Source organism: Anas acuta, chromosome 3, assembly GCF_963932015.1.
Source record: "Anas acuta chromosome 3, bAnaAcu1.1, whole genome shotgun sequence".
NCBI lineage: Eukaryota > Metazoa > Chordata > Aves > Anseriformes > Anatidae > Anas > Anas acuta.
The window spans coordinates 118773223-118794796 of record NC_088981.1 but is presented as its reverse complement, the minus strand read 5'-3'; the positions used below and the strand labels follow the sequence as shown (position 1 = coordinate 118794796).

The following is a 21574-nucleotide window of genomic DNA, read 5'->3' as shown; positions in this document are numbered from 1 at the left end:
AATGCATTTTTCTCTATCCCTCTAGCAGCAGAGTGCAGGCCACAATTTGCCTTCACTTGGAGGGGAGTCCAATATACTTGGAATCGGCTGCCCCAGGGGTGGAAACACAGCCCTACCATTTGCCATGGGGTGATCCAGTCTGCGCTAGAGCAGGGGGAAGCTCCTGAACACCTGCAGTACATCGATGACATTATTGTGTGGGGTGACACAGCAGAGGAAGTTTTCGAGAAAGGGAAGAAAATAGTCCAAATCCTTCTGAAAGCCGGTTTTGCCATAAAACAAAATAAAGTCAAAGGACCTGCACGAGAGATCCAGTTTTTAGGAATAAAATGGCAAGATGGACGTCCTCAAATCCCAATGGATGTGATCAACAAAATAACAGCTATGTCTCCACCAACTAACAAAAAAGAAACACAGACTTTCCTAGGTGTTGTGGGGTTTTGGAGAATGCACGTCCCAAATTACAGTCTAATTGTAAACCCGCTCTACCAAGTAACCCGTAAGAAGAATGAGTTTGAATGGGGCCCTGAACAGCGACAAGCCTTTGAACAAATCAAGCAGGAAATAGTCCATGCAGTAGCCCTTGGGCCAGTTCGAACAGGACCAGATGTAAAGAATGTGCTCTACACTGCAGCCGGGGAGAATGGCCCCACCTGGAGCCTCTGGCAGAAAGAACCTGGGGAAACTCGAGGTCGGCCTCTGGGGTTTTGGAGTCGGGGATACAGAGGATCTGAGGCCCGCTATACTCCAACTGAAAAGGAGCATATGAAGGAGTTCGATCTGCTTCGGAGGTGGTCGGTACTGAAGCGCAGCTCCTCCTAGCACCCCGATTGCCAGTACTAGGCTGGATGTTCAAGGGAAGGGTCCCCTCTACGCATCATGCAACTGATGCTACATGGAGCAAGTGGGTTGCACTGATTACTCAGCGGGCTCGAATAGGAAACCCCAGTCGCCCAGGAATATTGGAAGTGATCATGGACTGGCCAGAAGGCAAATACTTTGGGATATCATCAGAGGAGGAGGTGGGTCGTGCTGAAGAAGCCCCACTGTACAACCAGTTGCCAGAGAATGAAAAGAAATATGCCCTGTTCACTGATGGGTCCTGTCGTATTGTGGGGAAGCATCGGAGATGGAAGGCTGCTGTATGGAGTCCTACGCGACGAGTTGCAGAAGCTGCTGAGGGAGAAGGTGAATCGAGTCAGTTTGCAGAAGTGAAAGCCATTCAGCTGGCTTTAGACATTGCTGAACGAGAAAAATGGCCAGTTCTCTATCTCTACACCGATTCATGGATGGTAGCAAATGCCCTGTGGGGATGGTTACAGCAATGGAAGCAAAACAACTGGCAGCGTAGGGGCAAACCCATCTGGGCTGCTGCATTGTGGCAAGATATTGCTGCTCGGGTAGAGAACCTGGCTGTGAAAGTACGCCACGTAGATGCTCATGTGCCCAAGAATCGGGCTACTGAAGAACATCAAAACAACCAGCAGGTAGATCAGGCTGCTAAGATTGAAGTAGCTCAGGTGGACCTGGATTGGCAGCATAAAGGTGAATTATTTATAGCCCGATGGGCCCATGACACCTCAGGCCATCAAGGTAGAGATGCAACATACAGATGGGCTCGTGATCGAGGGGTGGACCTGACCATGGACGCTATAGCACAGGTTATTCATGACTGTGAAACATGTGCTGCAATCAAGCAAGCCAAACGGTCAAAGCCTCTTTGGTATGGAGGACGGTGGCTGAAATATAAATATGGAGAGGCCTGGCAGATTGATTACATCACACTCCCTCAAACTCGCAATGGCAAGCGCCACGTACTTACAATGGTGGAAGCAACCACCGGATGGCTGGAAACATATCCTGTGCCTCATGCCACCGCCCGGAACACCATCCTGGGCCTTGAAAAGCAAGTCCTATGGCGACATGGCACCCCAGAAAGAATAGAATCAGACAATGGGACTCACTTCCGAAACAACCTTATAGACACTTGGGCCAAAGAACATGGTATTGAATGGGTGTATCACATCCCCTATCATGCACCAGCCTCCGGGAAAGTGGAACGATACAATGGCCTGTTAAAGACTACCTTGAAAGCAATGGGCGCTGGGACGTTCAAAAACTGGGATACGCATTTGGCAAAGGCCACCTGGTTAGTCAATACTAGGGGATCTACCAACCGAGCTGGACCTGCCCAATCAAACCTGTTACGTACTGTAGATGGGGATAAAGTTCCTGTAGTGCATGTAAAAAATATGCTGGGTAAAACAGTCTGGGCTACTCCTGCCTCAGGAAAAGGCAAACCTATTCGTGGAATTGTTTTCGCTCAGGGACCTGGATACACTTGGTGGGTGATGCAAAAGAACGGAGAGGTCCGGTGTGTACCTCAAGGAGATTTAATACTGGGTGAGAATAGCCCATGAACTGAATTGTACCATGTTAATTAGTATATTATACTGTATGTTATCACTACCATGATTACTATAGGTGACTAATTAGAATGTATGGAAAAGAGTGTAACCTGAGCATGACATAAATGGTATGGAATAAGGGGTGGATAGATGTCCTGGTTTCAGTTAGAACAGAATTAATTTTCTTCCTAGTAGCTGGTGGAATGCTGTGTTTTGGCTTAGGATGAGAAGAGTGCTGATAACACCCCGATGCTTTAATTGTTGCAGAGCAGTGCTTATACTAAGCCAAGGACATCTCAGCCTTTTGCTCTGTCCTGCCAATGGGCAGGCTGGGGGTGCAGTAAGAGCTGGGAGGGGACAGACCCAGGACAGGTGACCCAAACTGGCCAAAGGGGTATTCCATCCCATCTGGGGTCATGCTAAACAATATATAGGGGTGGCTAGCCGGGGGGAGGAGGCCAGACTGCTCGGGGTTAGGCTGGGCATCGGTCAGCGAGTGGTGAGCAATAGCATTGTGCATCACTCGTTTGTACATACTATTATTACTTTCATATTATCACTATTGTATCATTATTATTATTGTTGTTATTATTATTTTTGTTATTGTTATTTTCCTGTCTTATTAAACTGTCTTTATCTCAACTCACGGGCTTCACTTTCCATTTCTCTTCCCCGTCCCAGAGAGGGAGGGGGGAGGGTGAGCGAACGGCTGCGTGGTGTTTGGCTGCCGGCCGGGTTAAACCACGACAGCACCTGATGGTACCACACTGCAGCCAGCGCCAAGGGACATCTTGGGCCTCTTGGCTGCATTTTGGGGCGATGCCATCAGCAAGCAACCTCGGCGTGGGTGGGCTGGGGCAGCCGCGCGGGTCGGGGAAAGCTCGGCCTGCCCGGAGCAGCCCCTTGACCAGTGTCTGCCAGCTCGTCCCTGGTGAACCGCACGCTGTGTGATGCCCACATGCAGAAGGGCCGCGCTTTCCGTGTGATCGTGGTGGACAGCCGGCCGCGGCTGGAGGGCCGGGAGACGCTGCGCCGGCTGGTGCGCAAGGGCATTCACTGCACCTATGTGATGATCAACGCCATTTCCTACGTGCTGCCTGAGGTGAGGAGTGAAGCGGGGCCGTGCTGAGGGCGGTGGCAGGCCAGGGATGAGACTGAAGCGTGACAGAAGATACTGACACGCCTGCGCTGCTCCAACAGGTGTCCAAAGTGCTGCTAGGAGCCCATGCGCTGCTGGCCAACGGCTCAGTCATGTCCCGGGTGGGGACATCCCAGATCGCGCTGGTCTCCAAGGCTTACAACGTGCCCGTGCTGGTGTGCTGCGAGACCTACAAGTTCTGCGAGCGGGTGCAGACAGACTCCTTTGTCTCCAACGAGCTGGGTATGGTTTCTGTCCCCTTCTTCCCGCCCGGGATCTGCTCCCTGCTCCTGCTGCTGGCCAGGACAGGACTTGCTGAACCGTCCTGCCGGTCCTCTCCCTGAACCCTCGAGGGGGACCCCGGCCCGGGAGGGGCAGATGCGGGGGGCCGCGGGCGGCAGCGCGGTCCCTGCCGCCGATCCCGCAGCGTCTCCTCTCCCCGCAGATGACCCCGACGACCTGATCGTGCTCCGCAAGGGGCAGGCCCAGCTGGGCGGCTGGTCAGAGAACAAGTCCTTGCGCCTCCTCAACCTGGTCTACGACGTGACACCGCCCGACCTGGTGGATCTGGTCATCACAGACCTGGGCATGATCCCCTGCACCTCGGTGCCCGTCGTCCTGCGCGTCAAGAACGTGGATCAGCAGTAGGGGCGGCAGCACGGACCCTAATAAAGCAGGCCCCGTGTTAACGCTGCGTCTGACCTCTGTGGTGCGGCAGAAGCCGCGTCGCCCCGCGTCATCCCGGGCTCGGCTCGGCTCTGTCCTGGGGCATGCGGTCCTTCTGCCCGGCTCTGCCCTGCCCCTCTCCTCCTCCCGCGCCAGGCTGCGGCCGGGAAGGGCCTTCCCCGTCCCCGTTGTCCGATAAAAAGTTCGGATTTGTCACCCGGCGTGGGGTGCGCCGATCCACGCGCTAGGTCGAGATGCTGCTGTGAGTGCGAGACCCTCCGATTTCGGTGCGGGGAAGCAAGTGATCGCCTCAATATGAGTGGTGACACGAGCTTCCACTTTATTGCACAGATACCCGTATATTTATACACACAGCCACAATTATGCCTACCGGTCACTATCCTCTTGGCTAAGCCCAAAAGTGTTGCAAAAAACACTGTTTCTCCTACTTGCGGTTACAGCCCATAAGCTACTCCCTTACCTTCCCGGGCCTCAGACCCACCTGTTTCTCTCAAGGACAGACTGCTCCTTGGATATTTTCACAAGAACGCTTCTCCTCCGGCCCACTCCATGGCTATAAGCTCTGTATTTCCTTTGCCTTGCTTGTACAATTCCTCTAGGGACGCGTGCCCTTGCTCTTTGAGCCATTCTTCAACAATTCCCCCTTTTTCTTTTTGCACGAGTGTCGTGGTTTAACCCGGCCGGCAGCCAAACACCACGCAGCCGTTCGCTCACCCTCCCCCCTCCCTCTCTGGGACGGGGGAGAGAAATGGAAGGTGAAGACCATGAGTTGAGATAAAGACAGTTTAATAAGACAGGAAAATAACATCAATAACAATAATAACAATAACAACAGTAAAAATAATAATACAATGATGATAATAGTACTACTACTAATAATGTGTACAAACAAGTGATGCACAATGCAATTGCTCACCACTCGCTGACCGATGCCCAACCTAACCCCGAGCAGTCCGGTGCCCCTCCCCCTTGCTAGCCACCCCTATATATTGTTCAGCATGACCCCAGATGGGATGGAATACCCCTTTGGCCAGTTTGGGTCACCTGTCCTGGGTCTGTCCCCTCCCAGCTCCTGCTGCACCCCCAGCCTGCCCGTTGGCAGGACAGAACAAGGAGCTGAAAAGTCCTTGGCTTAGTATAAGCACTGCTCTGCAGCAATTAAAACACAGTTATCAGCACTCTTCAGGTATTATCAGGTGTTATCAGCACTCTTCTCATCCTAAGCCAAAACATAGCACCCTACCAGCTACTAGGAGGAAAATTCACTCTGTTCTAACTGAAACCAGGACAACAAGCAAGGCCCCATTTGTCATTTTTGTTACCCCTTTCATAACACAACGATAAGCTATTTTGACAACAACGATTATCAGCAGTACAATAAGCAGCAATCTCAAACCCTCCTTAATAAGGGGTACAAGCCAAGGGGAAAGGTCACCAAACAGGGATTTCAACCAGGTAGCAAACGGGTTAACATTCCCTCGTATTCCATTCACGTGTTCTTTGAGCCAATCCAACCTTTTATGGATCAACTCACTGTGATCTGACAAATTAAAAGAGCACGTTCCTTCAAAGTCCTCGCAACAGCGTCCTTGGGCCAGCAGCAAAGAGTCAGTGGCTGCCCGATTCTGCAACACTGAGTGTCGGAGACTGTCTGTATCATCCACCATTGGAGAGGGGATGGCGGTAGTTGCGTTGAACCGTTTCACTGTCCAGCACGCCAACTTTTCTGTTTGTGTCAGCGCCCGCGCGGCTGCCAGCCCTGGTGTGAAGGAGGAGGCAAATATTCGCGCGGTGGCTGACCGTAACTCAACATCATCTTTACAGGCAGGTGTTAGACCGTGAGTGTCTCTTTTCGCTCTGCTGGACATCGTCTTGGAGATGCTCAGCCAGTCCTGGCGGCGAGGTGCAAATAATCCGTTGTATCGCTAGGGAGCCGTGCCCTCGCTCTTTGAGCCATTCCTCAGCAATGCTGCTTATTTCGGAACTGCACAAGCCCAGGTACCGGGTGCTTTCCCCCAGAGCTGGCACACCTGAGGATTTTCCGTGCCGCTCGTCGCACGATCCCTTATCGGTACCGTTACGTGTCCGCACCATCCCCTGGCCTCCGCTCGCCTCCATCAATAGCAGGCTGCTGCCACGACAGAGTCGCTCTGCGCGTCCTCGGAGAGGAGAGGAAGGGTCCCTCGTTGGGACGGGCTCTCCCAGCCTCGGGGTGCGAGTTTTGCTGTTGGAGCGGGACGGGCTCGCAGACAGTCGGCCTCAGAGTACTCCAGACCTTTGGTTCTCAGCCCCCCGTTCGCACGGTGTCGATCTGTGACGTACTCCAGGGAACAGCGGGACGCGTCCCCCAGGAACGTCCCCAGACCGCGCTTCCCGCTCAGCAGGGCCTCGGTCAATCGTCCTTGAGCCATCTCCAAGGCCTGGCTCATCCTGCCCTGTCCTCAGAGGACGAGCTCCATCTCCTTGGCGCAAAACCAGAGCTAACCGCACGCCGGTGTGGGCCCGTGCTCTTGGACCGGGGCAACGGGGCCGGGCCGCTCCCGGGCCGGGCTCCGCAAGCCCCAGCGCCAGGCTCCGGCGGGCCCGGGGAGCTCGGGCCCGGGGGCGGGGCCGCGGGGAGCAGGGACCTGAGGGGCGGGGCCTGGAGGCGAGGCGGGCGTGTCCGTGCCGCCCGGAGGGGGCGTGTCCATGTAGCCCATGGGGGCGTGTCCATGTAGCCCATGGGGGCGTGTCCATGTAGCCCATGGGGGCGTGTCCATGTAGCCCATGGGGGCGTGTCCATGTAGCCCATGGGGGCGTGTCCATGCAGATCAGGGGGGCGTGTCCATGTAGCCCATGGGGGCGTGTCCATGTAGCCCATGGGGGCGTGTCCATGCAGATCAGGGGCCGCGCCGCATGCCGGGACCGAGCCCACGCCACGCGGGGCCCCCCTGGAGACCCCCGTGGGCGCGGAGCGGGCTCGGAACGGGGCCGGAGGTCGGGGCGGGGAGGGGGCGTGGGGAGGGCCCGGGGTGGGCTTTGGGGGCTGGTGTCCGTGTGCTGGGGGTGCGTGCGCTGTGGTGGGGCCGGGTGGTCGGGGAGGTGGGGGCATACTTACCTGGCAGGGGAGACACCATGATCAGGCAGGTGGTTTTCCCAGGGCGAGGCTCATCCCCTGCACTCCGGGTGTGCTGACCCCTGCGATTTCCCCAAATGCGGGAAACTCGACTGCATAATTTGTGGTAGTGGGGGACTGCGTTCGCGCTCTCCCCTGGTTCCGAGGTTCAAGGGCAGAGTTGGTGATCGCTGTATCGCTGGTGACCGATGCAGCGATGCACTTTGAGTCGATCGCCGTGGACGCGCGGGGCACGGAGCTTCGGCTCCTGTCCCGCGTGGGCTGCCCGGTGAGCGCAGCGCCAGCTCCTGGCGAGCTCCCGCTTTGCCTTGGGGGAAAGGAGCGGGCGTGGGTCCAGGGGAAGGTCCCACGGGAGCCCCCTCCCCTCGCCGTGGGCCTGGGCCCGCCGCCAGCTGCCCACGCACCCACAGCCCCCCCCAGCCAGCAGCACCTACCTGCCGAGCTGCAGCACAGAACTGACTTTGCCTTTCCTTGTTGGCTTTCTTTTTGCCCCTCGATGATCTCACTTCTCCTTCCTGTAAGCCACGGCTTGATTAATGCTGGGTTCCAGAAGGATCCAGAAGGATCCTGGCTGTTCTGCTGGTGCATCGCCAAGTGGGGCAGGAGGCAGCCACGGACCCTGCCGTGACTCCCAGGAGCCGCGGAGGAAGCGCGGTTTCAGCGTGGGGTCCCTCCCGCGGGTTGCCGTCCTTCCCGAACTGAGCCCGCGGGGGCTGCCCACAGGCAGCAGCAGCTCTTCAAGTACCGCTCCCACGCGGCTCCGTCCCACGGGGTCCATCCCCCAGGAGCAAACTGCTCCAGGCTCCAGCACGGTTCCCCCGCGGGCGGCAGCTCCCCCCAGCCCCCTGCTCCTGCGTGGGCTCCTCTCTCCGTTCTGCAGCTCCGGCCCACCGGGGCCTCTCCACGGGACGCAGCGCGCTCCGAGCCCCGCGCGTCCACGGCGATCGACTCAGTCCATCGCTGCATCGGTCACCAGCGATGCATCGCTCACGATCGCTACAGCGGTCACCAGCTCTGTCTTTGAACCTCGGAACCAGGGGAGAGCGCGAACGCAGTCCCCCACTACCACAAATTATGCAGTCGAGTTTCCCGCATTTGGGGAAATCGCAGGGGTCAGCACACCCGGAGTGCAGGGGATGAGCCTCGCCCTGGGAAAACCACCTGCCTGATCATGGTGTCTCCCCTGCCAGGTAAGTATGCCCCCACCTCCCCGACCACCCGGCCCCACCACAGCGCACGCACCCCCAGCACACGGACACCAGCCCCCAAAGCCCACCCCGGGCCCTCCCCACGCCCCCTCCCCGCCCCGAGCTCCGGCCCCGTTCCGAGCCCGCTCCGCGCCCACGGGGGTCTCCAGGGGGGCCCCGCGTGGCGTGGGCTCGGTCCCGGCATGCGGCGCGGCCTCTGATCTGCATGGACACGCCCCCTGATCTGCATGGACACGCCCCCCACGCTCACAGGCCACGCCCCTCCCCCGCTCTGGCCACAGCTGAGGCCCCGCCCCCGCAGCCTTCGCCCCGCCCACAGCCCCGCGCTCTCCTCGGCCCCGCCCCTCCCCGCCCGGCCCCAGCTCGGTCCCGCGGTCCCGGCCCCTGCCCCCCCCCTCGCACCGGGAGGGGGCTGAGGGGTCCCGGGGGCAGCGCGGCCGCAGCTCGAGCCCCCGCAGGGTGCCCGCGAGCCCCAGAGCAGCAGCAGCACGCAGCGAGACGCAGAGCGGGGGTTCTGCAGGGGCAGCAGTTTGTGCGGGGGAAATCCTCGCTAAGGGAGACAGGAGGAGCACTGCGAGGTCGGGAAAAACACAAATCACGGGCGCTCTGCTCACGAGAGAAGAAGGAAAAAAAAGGAAAAGGAGAAATTAGCGGGTGGCCAAATCACATTGCACACGTAGGGTACAGGAGGGCATCGGGCGGGCGCTGAACTTGCAGGACTCAGCTGGTCAGGAAATGGGAGAAATCAGGTGCCGGGCAATGGGGGATATAAGGTTAGGATAAACTCCCACTGTGCGCTTCTGCTTGCAAGATGCCCACAGTGCAATCACAAATGAGACAGCTTCACAGAAGGTCCTGTCTGAAGAAAATTATTGAGATTTTTTCCACAGCAGTCCCAGTCACTCTCGGCCCCTGTGCTGTGGGGTCCCACCCACGGGATGCAGTCCTTGACGAACTGATCCGGCGTGGGCTTCCCACAGGCAGCAGCTCCTCAAGAACTGCTCCAGATATGGGTCCGTACCACGGGGTCCATCCCTCAGGAGCAAACTGCTCCAACCTGGCTCCCCCACGGGCAGCAGCTCCTGCCAGGTCACCTGCTCCTGCGTGGGCTCCTCCACGGGCTGCAGCGCGGAACCCTGCTCCACCGTGGTACTCCATGGGCTGCAGGGGGACATCCTGCTTCACCATGGTCCTCACCACAGGCCGCAGGGGACTTCTGCTCCGGCGCCTGGAGCACCTCTCCCCCTCCTTCTACACTGACCTTGGCGCCTGCAAGGCTTTTACAGAGAAATGACTGGCTGACGGGGTGGTGTCTGGACCAGGGATTTGGGTATTTTGATCTTGGGCCGTCCTTTGAGAGGTTGGGTATGTGGGCTATGGACAGACACCAAGTGGGGCGCAAGGGTGTTGGGGAGCAAGCTCTCTGGGCTGATTACCAGGGCTTTAAACTAGGTTTGATGGGGGAAGGGAGGGGAGCTAAAGGTGACAGAGAAGGGCTGGGGGAAGTCATCACTGCTGTCACTGTTGAAGACAGGGAAAAACTTCTGAGCTCTCCCATAGGATTGTCTGAGGGCTCCTCAGAGAAGGTGGCGTTCCCGATCCCCCGTCCAGTATCTTCTTCTTGCATCCCCCCAGCGGTAACTGCACCTGCTGCTTCCCTAAAGTGCCTGTACACCAATGCACGGAGCATGGGAAACAAACAGGATGAGCTCGAGATCTGTGTTCGGTCGCGGGGCCACGATCTCGGTACGATCACTGAGAGCTGGGGGAGAGTGAGGGGCAAGTGGAGAGCTTGTGGGTGAGAATTAAGGGGTGGGCTGGTATGGGAGACACGGTGGTAGGGGTCTACTACAGGTCTCCAGATCCGGAGGAGGAGGTCGATGAGGCCTTCTACCAGCAGCTGCTAGTAGCCTCACGATCACGAGCGCTGGTCCTCATGGGGGCCTTCAGTTACCCAGACATCTGCTGGGTAAGCGACTCGGCCAGGCACGAGCAGTCCAAAGGGTTCCTACAATGTGTTGAGGACAATTTTCTGATGCAGGTGGTGGAGGAGCCAATGAGGTGTGGGGTGCTCCTGGACCTCGTTCTTACCAACAGAGATGGCCTTGTTAGCGATGTGAAGGTTGGGGGCAGCTTGGGATGCAGAGACCATGAGATGGTGGAGTTCCAGATAGAACTAGGCAAAGGAAGTAAGGCTAAAAGCAGGATTGCTACCCTGGACTTTCGAAGAGACAAGTTTGACCTCTTCCTTCTTCGACCTGCTTGGGAGTATCTCATGGGCTAGGTTGCTAGAAGGCAAGGGTGCTTGTGAGAGCTGGGCTACATTAAAGCAGCACTTCTTCCATGCTCAGGGTCGGTGCATCCCAAAGAATAGGAAATCGAGGAAGGGGGGCAGGAAGCCCACGTGGATGAGCAAGGAGCTCATCAATAAGATCAAAAGGAAGAGAATGGTCTATGAAATGTGGAAAAAGGGCCTGTCCTCTTGGGAGAAGGATAGGAGTGTTGTCAGGGCCTGCAGGGATGCGACCAGGAAGGCTAAAGCCCACCTAGAGATGAGGCTTGCAAAAGAAGATAAAGGATAATAAGAAGGGTTTTTTCAAGTATGTAAACAGCAAGAGGAAGACCAGAGATAATGTGGGTCCCTTGCTGAATGAGGGGGGTGTCCTGGTCACAGGAGATGCTGAGAAGGCAGAGATACTGAAAGCTTTCTTTGCTTCAGTCTTTGCTCCAAGGACACTTCCCCGAGACTGCTCGCCTCCGACAAGAGGACAAAGGGTCTGGGAAATGGAGGGCTCCCCCCTGGTGGACATGGGAGTGGTTCAGGAGTGTCTGAGTGGGCTCAAAGCACACAAATCCATGGGTCCCGATGGGATGCATCCACGTGTGCTAAGGGAGCTGGCAGAGGTGATCGCCGAACCGCTCTTTATCATCTTTGAAAGGTCCTGGAGAACAGGAGAGGTGCCTGAGGACTGGAGGATAGCCAATGTCACTCTGGTCTTCAAGAAGGGCAAGAAGGAGGATACAGGAAACTACAGGCCAGTCAGTCTCACCTCTGTCCCTGGAAAGGTGTTGGAGCAGCTTGTTCTGGAGGCCATCTCCAAGCATTTGGAAGAGAAGAAGGTTATGGGGAGTAGTCAGCATGGATTCACCAAGGGGAAGTTGTGCTCGACCAAACTCATTGCCTTCTATGATGGCATCACCAGCTGGGGAGATGGGGGGGAGAGCGGTGGATGTCATCTACCTTGACTTTAGCAAGGCTTTTGATACTGTCTCCCATGACATCTTGCTGGCAAAGCTGAGAAAGTGTGGGGTGGATGAGTGGGCAGTAAGGTGGGTTGAGAACTGGCTGAGCTCAGAGGGTGGCCAGCAGGTCAAGGGAGGTGATCCTCCCCCTCTATTCTGCCCTGGTCAGGCCTCACCTGGAGTACTGTGTCCAGTTCTGGGCTCCCCGGTACAAAAAAGACAGGGATCTCCTGGAAAGAGTCCAGCAGAGGGCCACAAAGATGAGACGGGGCCTGGAGCATCTTCCCTGTGAGGAAAGGCTGAGACCTGGGGCTGGTCAGCATGGAGAAGAGAAGACCGAGAGGGGATCTCATCAATGTGTATAAATACCTGAGGGGTGGGAGGCAGAGGGATTTGGCCAACCTCTTTTCAGTGGTTTGCGGGGACAGGACAAGGGGTAATGGCCACAAAATGAAGCCCAGGCAGTTCCACACCAACATGCGAAGGAACTTCTTCACGGTGAGGGTGATGGAGCTCTGGGACAGGCTGCCCAGGGAGGCTGTGGGGTCTCCTTCTCTGGAGATACTCAAGGCCCATCTGGACACCTACCTGGGCAGCCTGCTCTGGGGAACTGCTCTGGCAGGGGGTTGGAGCCGATGGTCTCTGGGGGTCCCTGCCACCCCCTAGAGCTCTGTGACTCTGCGAGCTGCTGCTGCCGAGCTCCCCGTCTCCCCGTCAGGGGCGGCTCAGGCGAAGGAAAGGAGCAAAAGCCGGGCCAGGCCGTGCGGGAGCAGAGGCAGGAGGCGATTCCGGCCCCGGCCCGCCCCACGCCCCGTGCTCCCCGCACCCCGGCCGCAGCCAGGCCGGGCCCAGGCCCGCGGAGCTTCCCGGCAGCGGCGCCCGGAGGGGCGGGGCCTGGAGGCGAGGTGGGCGTGTCCGTGCCGCCCGGAGGGGGCGTGTCCATGTAGCCCATGGGGGCGTGTCCATGTAGCCCATGGGGGCGTGTCCATGCAGATCGGGGACCGCGCCGCATGCCGGGACCGAGCCCACGCCACGCGGGGCCCCCCTGGAGACCCCCGTGGGCGCGGAGCGGGCTCGGAACGGGGCCGGAGCTCGGGGCGGGGAGGGGGCGTGGGGAGGGCCCGGGGTGGGCTTTGGGGGCTGGTGTCCGTGTGCTGGGGGTGCGTGCGCTGTGGTGGGGCCGGGTGGTCGGGGAGGTGGGGGCATACTTACCTGGCAGGGGAGACACCATGATCAGGCAGGTGGTTTTCCCAGGGCGAGACTCATCCCCTGCACTCCGGGTGTGCTGACCCCTGCGATTTCCCCAAATGCGGGAAACTCGACTGCATAATTTGTGGTAGTGGGGGACTGCGTTCGCGCTCTCCCCTGGTTCCGAGGTTCAAAGACACAGCCAGTGATCGCTGCAGCGATCGTGAGCGATGCAGCGATCGTCAACGATGCAGCGATCGTTCGTGAACGATGCAGCGATCGTGAGCGATGCAGCGATCGTTCGTCAACGATGCATCGATCGTGAGCGATGCAGCGATCGTCAGTCAACGATGCAGCGATCGTCAGTCAACGGTGCAGCGATCGTTCGTGAACGATGCAGCGATCGTCAACGATGCAGCGATCGTTCGTCAACGATGCAGCGATCGTCAGTCAACGATGCAGCGATCGTTCGTGAACGATGCAGCGATCGTGAGCGATGCAGCGATCGTGAGCGATGCAGCGATCGTCAGTCAACGATGCAGCGATCGTCAACGATGCAGCGATCGTTCGTGAACGATGCAGCGATCGTCAACGATGCAGCGATCGTTCGTGAACGATGCAGCGATCGTCAACGATGCAGCGATCGTCAGTCAACGATGCAGCGATCGTCAACGATGCAGCGATCGTCAGTCAACGATGCAGCGATCGTCAACGATACAGCGATCGTTCGTGAACGATGCAGCGATCGTCAGTCAACGATGCAGCGATCGTCAGTCAACGATGCAGCGATCGTCAGTCAACGATGCAGCGATCGTCAGTCAACGGTGCAGCGATCGTTCGTGAACGATGCAGCGATCGTCAACGATGCAGCGATCGTCAGTCAACGATGCAGCGATCGTCAACGATGCTACAGCGATCACCGGCTGTGCCTTTGAACCTCGGAACCAGGGGAGAGCGCGAACGCAGTCCCCCACTACCACAAATTATGCAGTCGAGTTTCCCGCATTTGGGGAAATCGCAGGGGTCAGCACACCCGGAGTGCAGGGGATGAGCCTCGCCCTGGGAAAACCACCTGCCTGATCATGGTGTCTCCCCTGCCAGGTAAGTATGCCCCCACCTCCCCGACCACCCGGCCCCACCACAGCGCACGCACCCCCAGCACACGGACACCAGCCCCCAAAGCCCACCCCGGGCCCTCCCCACGCCCCCTCCCCGCCCCGAGCTCCGGCCCCGTTCCGAGCCCGCTCCGCGCCCACGGGAGTCTCCAGGGGGGCCCCGCGTGGCGTGGGCTCGGTCCCGGCATGCGGCGCGGCGCCTGATCTGCATGGACACGCCCCCATGGGCTACATGGACACGCCCCCATGGGCTACATGGACACGCCCCCATGGGCTACATGGACACGCCCCCATGGGCTACATGGACACGCCCCCATGGGCTACATGGACACGCCCCCTCCGGGCGGCACGGACACGCCCGCCTCGCCTCCAGGCCCCGCCCCTCAGGTCCCTGCTCCCCGCGGCCCCGCCCCCGGGCCCGAGCTCCCCGGGCCCGCCGGAGCCTGGCGCTGGGGCTTGCGGAGCCCGGCCCGGGAGCGGCCCGGCCCCGTTGCCCCGGTCCAAGAGCACGGGCCCACACCGGCGTGCGGTTAGCTCTGGTTTTGCGCCAAGGAGATGGAGCTCGTCCTCTGAGGACAGGGCAGGATGAGCCAGGCCTTGGAGATGGCTCAAGGACGATTGACCGAGGCCCTGCTGAGCGGGAAGCGCGGTCTGGGGACGTTCCTGGGGGACGCGTCCCGCTGTTCCCTGGAGTACGTCACAGATCGACACCGTGCGAACGGGGGGCTGAGAACCAAAGGTCTGGAGTACTCTGAGGCCGACTGTCTGCGAGCCCGTCCCGCTCCAACAGCAAAACTCGCACCCCGAGGCTGGGAGAGCCCGTCCCAACGAGGGACCCTTCCTCTCCTCTCCGAGGACGCGCAGAGCGACTCTGTCGTGGCAGCAGCCTGCTATTGATGGAGGCGAGCGGAGGCCAGGGGATGGTGCGGACACGTAACGGTACCGATAAGGGATCGTGCGACGAGCGGCACGGAAAATCCTCAGGTGTGCCAGCTCTGGGGGAAAGCACCCGGTACCTGGGCTTGTGCAGTTCCGAAATAAGCAGCATTGCTGAGGAATGGCTCAAAGAGCGAGGGCACGGCTCCCTAGCGATACAACGGATTATTTGCACCTCGCCGCCAGGACTGGCTGAGCATCTCCAAGACGATGTCCAGCAGAGCGAAAAGAGACACTCACGGTCTAACACCTGCCTGTAAAGATGATGTTGAGTTACGGTCAGCCACCGCGCGAATATTTGCCTCCTCCTTCACACCAGGGCTGGCAGCCGCGCGGGCGCTGACACAAACAGAAAAGTTGGCGTGCTGGACAGTGAAACGGTTCAACGCAACTACCGCCATCCCCTCTCCAATGGTGGATGATGTGGACAGTCTCCAACACGCAGTGTTGCAGAATCGGGCAGCCACTGACTTTTTGCTGCTGGCCCAAGGACGCTGTTGCGAGGACTTTGAAGGAACGTGCTCTTTTAATTTGTCAGATCTCAGTGAGTTGATCCATAAAAGGTTGGATTGGCTCAAAGAACACGTGAATGGAATACGAGGGAATGTTAACCCGTTTGCTACCTGGTTGAAATCCCTGTTTGGTGACCTTTCCCCTTGGCTTGTATCCCTTATTAAGGAGGGTTTGAGATTGCTGCTTATTGTACTGCTGATAATCGTTGTTGTCAAAATAGCTTATCGTTGTGTTATGAAAGGGGTAACAAAAATGACAAATGGGGCCTTGCTTGTTGTCCTGGTTTCAGTTAGAACAGAGTGAATTTTCCTCCTAGTAGCTGGTAGGACGCTATGTTTTGGCTTAGGATGAGAAGAGTGCTGATAACACCGCGCTGTTTTAATTGCTGCAGAGCAGTGCTTATACTAAGCCAAGGACTTTTCAGCTCCTTGTTCTGTCCTGCCAACGGGCAGGCTGGGGGTGCAGCAGGAGCTGGGAGGGGACAGACCCAGGACAGGTGACCCAAACTGGCCAAAGGGGTATTCCATCCCATCTGGGGTCATGCTAAACAATATATAGGGGTGGCTAGCAAGGGGGAGGGGGCCAGACTGCTCGGGGTTAGTCTGGGCATCCGTCAGCGGGTGGTGAGCAATTGCATTGTGCATCACTTGTTTGTACACATTATTAGTAGTAGTACTATTATCATCATTGTATTATTATTGTTATTGTTGTCATCGTTATTGTTATTATTGTTATTTTCCTGTCTTATTAAACTGTCTTTATCTTAACTCACGGGCTTCACTTTCCATTTCTCTCCCCTGTCCCAGAGAGGGAGGGGGGAGGGTGAGCGAACGGCTGCGTGGTGTTTGGCTGCCGGCCGGGTTAAACCACGACAGTCTTTTTGGCGCCCAACGTGGGGCCCGAAAGGTTGAGATAACGGCAGATCTGATCAGAGTGTGTTAAACTAAAATTGGTGTAAGGATTAGACCTGCTTAATAGTCACCTGTCATGATGCTGATTGCTTTAATCTCAACTCTGCTGCGCCTGTTTTCCAAATTAAGTATTATAGTACATTATTTTCCGTATTTGCTCTCTGTAGTGTTGTTTATCCTCTCCGGGCCCTGGTTTCAGATCATTATGGTACTGAGTGTTATAGCAATGGCTTATGAGACGATAAGATATCTGGTCATGACTCTAACTTGGTATTTATACTCAGTAACATCGTGGACTCTGTACTTTGGAAACAGTATCTTGGGAACTATTAGCAATTATACCTATTGTTTTTCTCCGTTAGAGAGTCAATCTGTGGAGGGGAAAGGGGAAGATATTTTTTCTTACTTGATTACTCTCCCTTTCTCCTTCACCACCCCTGTATCCTCCTGGATCACTTTGCCTTCCTCCTTCACCACCCTCTTATCCCCTGAGCTTGTCACAATAGCTCTCCAAGATATTGAATATTTTTGGAATACTCAGAATACCATAGTCTTGTTGTTCTGCCTCATGAATGCACTTCAGATTCTGCTTAAAGTTAAACAACTACTTGGGAAGCTCATCCGGAGATCTGCCCGGAGGCAGGATAGTTGTGGGTGGCAGGGAGTATGGGTGGATATGGGCAGGCATCTAGAGCAGTTGGCACCCCCAGTGTGTTGGAAATTCACCCCTGAACAATGGCAAAATCCTCAAAAACTGGCAGAATGCTTGAAAAAAAGGTGTCATGATTCTGGCAGTTCCAAAGTAACACAAATCATTGTAACGTGCTGGGGCCTGGCTCATGCCTATCGAGCTGCCATTGATACTGCTATCAACTTAGTGACAGACCCTGCGGCCACTCCAAGCCCTGTGACAGATCCAACGGCCACTGTGACCCCTACGGTGGACTCTGCAGCCGCTCCAGATCCGGTTCCTGCAGCCGCTCCAGATCCGGTTCCTGCAGCCGCTCCAGATCCGGTTCCTGCAGCCGCTCCAGCCCCAGCTCCTGCCGCTGCTCCAGTCCCAGCTCCTGCCGCTGCTCCAGTCCCAGCTCCTGCCGCTGCTCCAGTCCCAGCTCCTGCAGCCGCTCCAACTCCTGTGGCTGTGTCAGAGAAACGAGCTGTAGCAGTGCAAGTTGATCCTGCAGAGGGTATTCCAACCCCTGTGGCAGACCCTGTAACAAAGTCAGAGAAACGAGCAGTAGCAGTGCAAGCTGCCCCTGTAGAGAAGGTGAAAAAATGGTATAGAGATTCAGGTCGTTTAGAACGCAGAGAGTCTTCTGCCAATCCAGGTAAGGCTTCTGCCAAAACTAGGTATAGAGATGACGAAGATGACGACGACGCTGGGCCATCAAGGATTCAGGAGGAGGAAGATGAGGATGCCGAAAAAGCAACAGTAACTACCCGAAGCCTAAACGAACGTGAGCTACAAGATGTGCGAAAAGATTTTGGCCGCTGTATAGGTGAGCAGCTTGTCACCTGGCTGCTCCGGTGCTGGGACTCTGGAGCCAATTGTGTGGAATTAGACGGCAGGGAAGCCAAGCGGCTGGGATCCCTTGCTCGAGACGCCGGCATTGACAAAGCAATTGCAGATGGAGCACAATCCACCAGCCTCTGGAGGCGTCTCCTCTCAGCTGTGAGGGAAAGGTATCCCTTCAAGGAAGAACTTTTATGTCTACCAGGCAAGTGGACCACTATGGAGAAGGGAATCCAGTACCTGAGGGAATTAGGAAGTGATTTATGAGGATCCAGACCAGACACAAACATCCAAAGATCCAGATGAAGTCAAGTGTACACGACCCATGTGGCGGAAGTTTGTACGGAGTGCACCATCATCATATGCCAGCTCATTGGCAATAATGGCCTGGAAAGAGGATGAGGAACCCACAGTGGATGAAGCGGCTAAACAACTCCGGCAGTACGAAGAAAGTCTTTCCTCTTCCTTACAGGCCTGCGTCTCAGCTGTGGAGAAACTTTCTGAAGAGGTCCACCAACTTAAAGAGAATCTATCTTCCCCCCAACCTGAACCAACCAGTGTCCAACGACCAAAAGAGAACACTTGGGAGAAACTTTCTGAAAAGGTTCACCAACTTGAAGAGAGATTATTCTCCTCCGTACCTGTACAAAGCAGTGTCTCAGCTGTCAGGGGTAGGCATTCACCCACACAAGGAAGACGATATGGTGGGTACTCACCCCGTGCCACCCTGTGGTTTTACTTACGAGACCATGGAGAGGACATGAGAAAATGGGATGGAAAATCTACCGCGACCCTAGAGGCACGGGTACGTGAGTTGCAAAAGAAAACAATCAGGAAAAAGGGATTCTCTGAAAAGTTTGCTGCTCCAACTTCCAGCAGACAGTCCTTCAAACACAGAAACGAAGAAGATTCTGACCAGGATTAGGGGGGCCCTGCCTCCAGCCAGGGGGAGGAAAGGGACAATCGAGTTTATTGGACTGCGTGGATTCGATGGCCTGGCACATCACGCGCACAGAAGTATAAGGCTTTAGTAGACACCGGTGCACAATGTACTATAATGCCATCGAGCTATAAAGGACCAGAGCCCATCTATATTTGTGGAGTGACAGGGGGATCTCAGCAGTTGACTGTATTGGAGGCTGAAGTGAGTCTGACTGGGAATGAGTGGGAAAAGCACCGCATTGTGACTGGCCCGGATGCTCCATGTATCCTTGGCATAGACTACCTTAGAAGAGGATATTGCAAGGACCCAAAAGGGTTCCGGTGGGCTTTTGGTATAGCTGCCTTAGAGACAGAGGACATTAAACAATTATCTACCTTGCCTGGTCTCTCAGAGGACCCCTCTGTTGTGGGGTTGCTGAGGGTCGAAGAACAGCAAGTGCCAATCGCTACCACAACTGTGCACCGGCGGCAATATCGCACTAACCGAGACTCCCTGATTCCCATCCATAAGCTAATTCGTCAATTGGAGAGCCAAGGAGTGATCAGCAAGACCCATTCACCTTTCAAGAGTCCCATATGGCCAGTGCGAAAGTCTAATGGCGAGTGGAGACTAACAGTGGACTATCGTGGCCTGAACGAAGTCACGCCACCACTGAGTGCTGCAGTGCCGGACATGCTGGAACTTCAGTATGAACTTGAGTCAAAGGCAGCCAAGTGGTACGCCACAATTGATATCGCTAATGCATTTTTCTCTATCCCTCTAGCAGCAGAGTGCAGGCCACAATTTGCCTTCACTTGGAGGGGAGTCCAATATACTTGGAATCGGCTGCCCCAGGGGTGGAAACACAGCCCTACCATTTGCCATGGACTGATCCAGTCTGCGCTAGAGCAGGGGGAAGCTCCTGAACACCTGCAGTACATCGATGACATTATTGTGTGGGGTGACACAGCAGAGGAAGTTTTCGAGAAAGGGAAGAAAATAGTCCAAATCCTTCTGAAAGCCGGTTTTGCCATAAAACAAAATAAAGTCAAAGGACCTGCACGAGAGATCCAGTTTTTAGGAATAAAATGGCAAGATGGACGTCCTCAAATCCCAATGGATGTGATCAACAAAATAACAGCTATGTCTCCACCAACTAACAAAAAAGAAACACAGACTTTTCTAGGTGTTGTGGGGTTTTGGAGAATGCACGTCCCAAATTACAGTCTAATTGTAAACCCGCTCTACCAAGTAACCCGTAAGAAGAATGAGTTTGAATGGGGCCCTGAACAGCGACAAGCCTTTGAACAAATCAAGCAGGAAATAGTCCATGCAGTAGCCCTTGGGCCAGTTCGAACAGGACCAGATGTAAAGAATGTGCTCTACACTGCAGCCGGGGAGAATGGCCCCACCTGGAGCCTCTGGCAGAAAGAACCTGGGGAAACTCGAGGTCGGCCTCTGGGGTTTTGGAGTCGGGGATACAGAGGATCTGAGGCCCGCTATACTCCAACTGAAAAGGAGCATATGAAGGAGTTCGATCTGCTTCGGAGGTGGTCGGTACTGAAGCGCAGCTCCTCCTAGCACCCCGATTGCCAGTACTAGGCTGGATGTTCAAGGGAAGGGTCCCCTCTACGCATCATGCAACTGATGCTACATGGAGCAAGTGGGTTGCACTGATTACTCAGCGGGCTCGAATAGGAAACCCCAGTCGCCCAGGAATATTGGAAGTGATCATGGACTGGCCAGAAGGCAAATACTTTGGGATATCATCAGAGGAGGAGGTGGGTCGTGCTGAAGAAGCCCCACTGTACAACCAGTTGCCAGAGAATGAAAAGAAATATGCCCTGTTCACTGATGGGTCCTGTCGTATTGTGGGGAAGCATCGGAGATGGAAGGCTGCTGTATGGAGTCCTACGCGACGAGTTGCAGAAGCTGCTGAGGGAGAAGGTGAATCGAGTCAGTTTGCAGAAGTGAAAGCCATTCAGCTGGCTTTAGACATTGCTGAACGAGAAAAATGGCCAGTTCTCTATCTCTACACCGATTCATGGATGGTAGCAAATGCCCTGTGGGGATGGTTACAGCAATGGAAGCAAAACAACTGGCAGCGTAGGGGCAAACCCATCTGGGCTGCTGCATTGTGGCAAGATATTGCTGCTCGGGTGGAGAACCTGGCTGTGAAAGTACGCCACGTAGATGCTCATGTGCCCAAGAATCGGGCTACTGAAGAACATCAAAACAACCAGCAGGTAGATCAGGCTGCTAAGATTGAAGTAGCTCAGGTGGACCTGGATTGGCAGCATAAAGGTGAATTATTTATAGCCCGATGGGCCCATGACACCTCAGGCCATCAAGGTAGAGATGCAACATACAGATGGGCTCGTGATCGAGGGGTGGACCTGACCATGGACGCTATAGCACAGGTTATTCATGACTGTGAAACATGTGCTGCAATCAAGCAAGCCAAACGGTCAAAGCCTCTTTGGTATGGAGGACGGTGGCTGAAATATAAATATGGAGAGGCCTGGCAGATTGATTACATCACACTCCCTCAAACTCGCAATGGCAAGCGCCACGTACTTACAATGGTGGAAGCAACCACCGGATGGCTGGAAACATATCCTGTGCCTCATGCCACCGCCCGGAACACCATCCTGGGCCTTGAAAAGCAAGTCCTATG

General features: G+C 56.0%; 1 protein-coding gene and 4 non-coding genes across 5 annotated transcripts; 3 read left to right on the top strand and 2 right to left on the bottom strand.

Annotated features, from left to right (window-relative positions):
* The first annotated feature begins 3292 nt into the window (after positions 1-3292).
* Positions 3293-4235, top strand: LOC137855064 (translation initiation factor eIF2B subunit delta-like). The gene is made up of 3 exons (XM_068679181.1): positions 3293-3510; positions 3609-3789; positions 3992-4235. The coding sequence occupies exons 1-3, from the start codon at positions 3367-3369 to the stop codon at positions 4192-4194; spliced, it is 528 nt and encodes a 175-aa protein (XP_068535282.1). The 5' UTR covers positions 3293-3366; the 3' UTR covers positions 4195-4235.
* A 3087-nt stretch (positions 4236-7322) lies between these two features.
* On the top strand, positions 7323-7486 carry LOC137855085 (U1 spliceosomal RNA). The gene has a single exon (XR_011095515.1). It is a non-coding gene; the product is annotated as a U1 spliceosomal RNA (small nuclear RNA).
* An 896-nt stretch (positions 7487-8382) lies between these two features.
* On the bottom strand, positions 8383-8546 carry LOC137855084 (U1 spliceosomal RNA). Its single transcript, XR_011095513.1, has one exon. It is a non-coding gene; the product is annotated as a U1 spliceosomal RNA (small nuclear RNA).
* A 4457-nt stretch (positions 8547-13003) lies between these two features.
* Positions 13004-13167, top strand: LOC137855096 (U1 spliceosomal RNA). Its single transcript, XR_011095526.1, has one exon. It is a non-coding gene; the product is annotated as a U1 spliceosomal RNA (small nuclear RNA).
* Positions 13168-13932: 765 nt separating this feature from the next.
* LOC137855083 (U1 spliceosomal RNA) lies at positions 13933-14096 on the bottom strand. The gene has a single exon (XR_011095512.1). It is a non-coding gene; the product is annotated as a U1 spliceosomal RNA (small nuclear RNA).
* Positions 14097-21574: the final 7478 nt, after the last annotated feature.

Bases quoted from the DNA above. Each gene is read 5' to 3' on its own strand.
- LOC137855064 (XM_068679181.1), top strand. From the start codon at position 3,367: ATGCAGAAGGGCCGCGCTTTCCGTGTGATCGTGGTGGACAGCCGGCCG. The intron at 3,511-3,608 runs GTGAGGAGTGAA...CTGCTCCAACAG, and splicing joins TTTCCTACGTGCTGCCTGAG to GTGTCCAAAGTGCTGCTAGG. The intron at 3,790-3,991 runs GTATGGTTTCTG...CTCTCCCCGCAG, and splicing joins CTTTGTCTCCAACGAGCTGG to ATGACCCCGACGACCTGATC.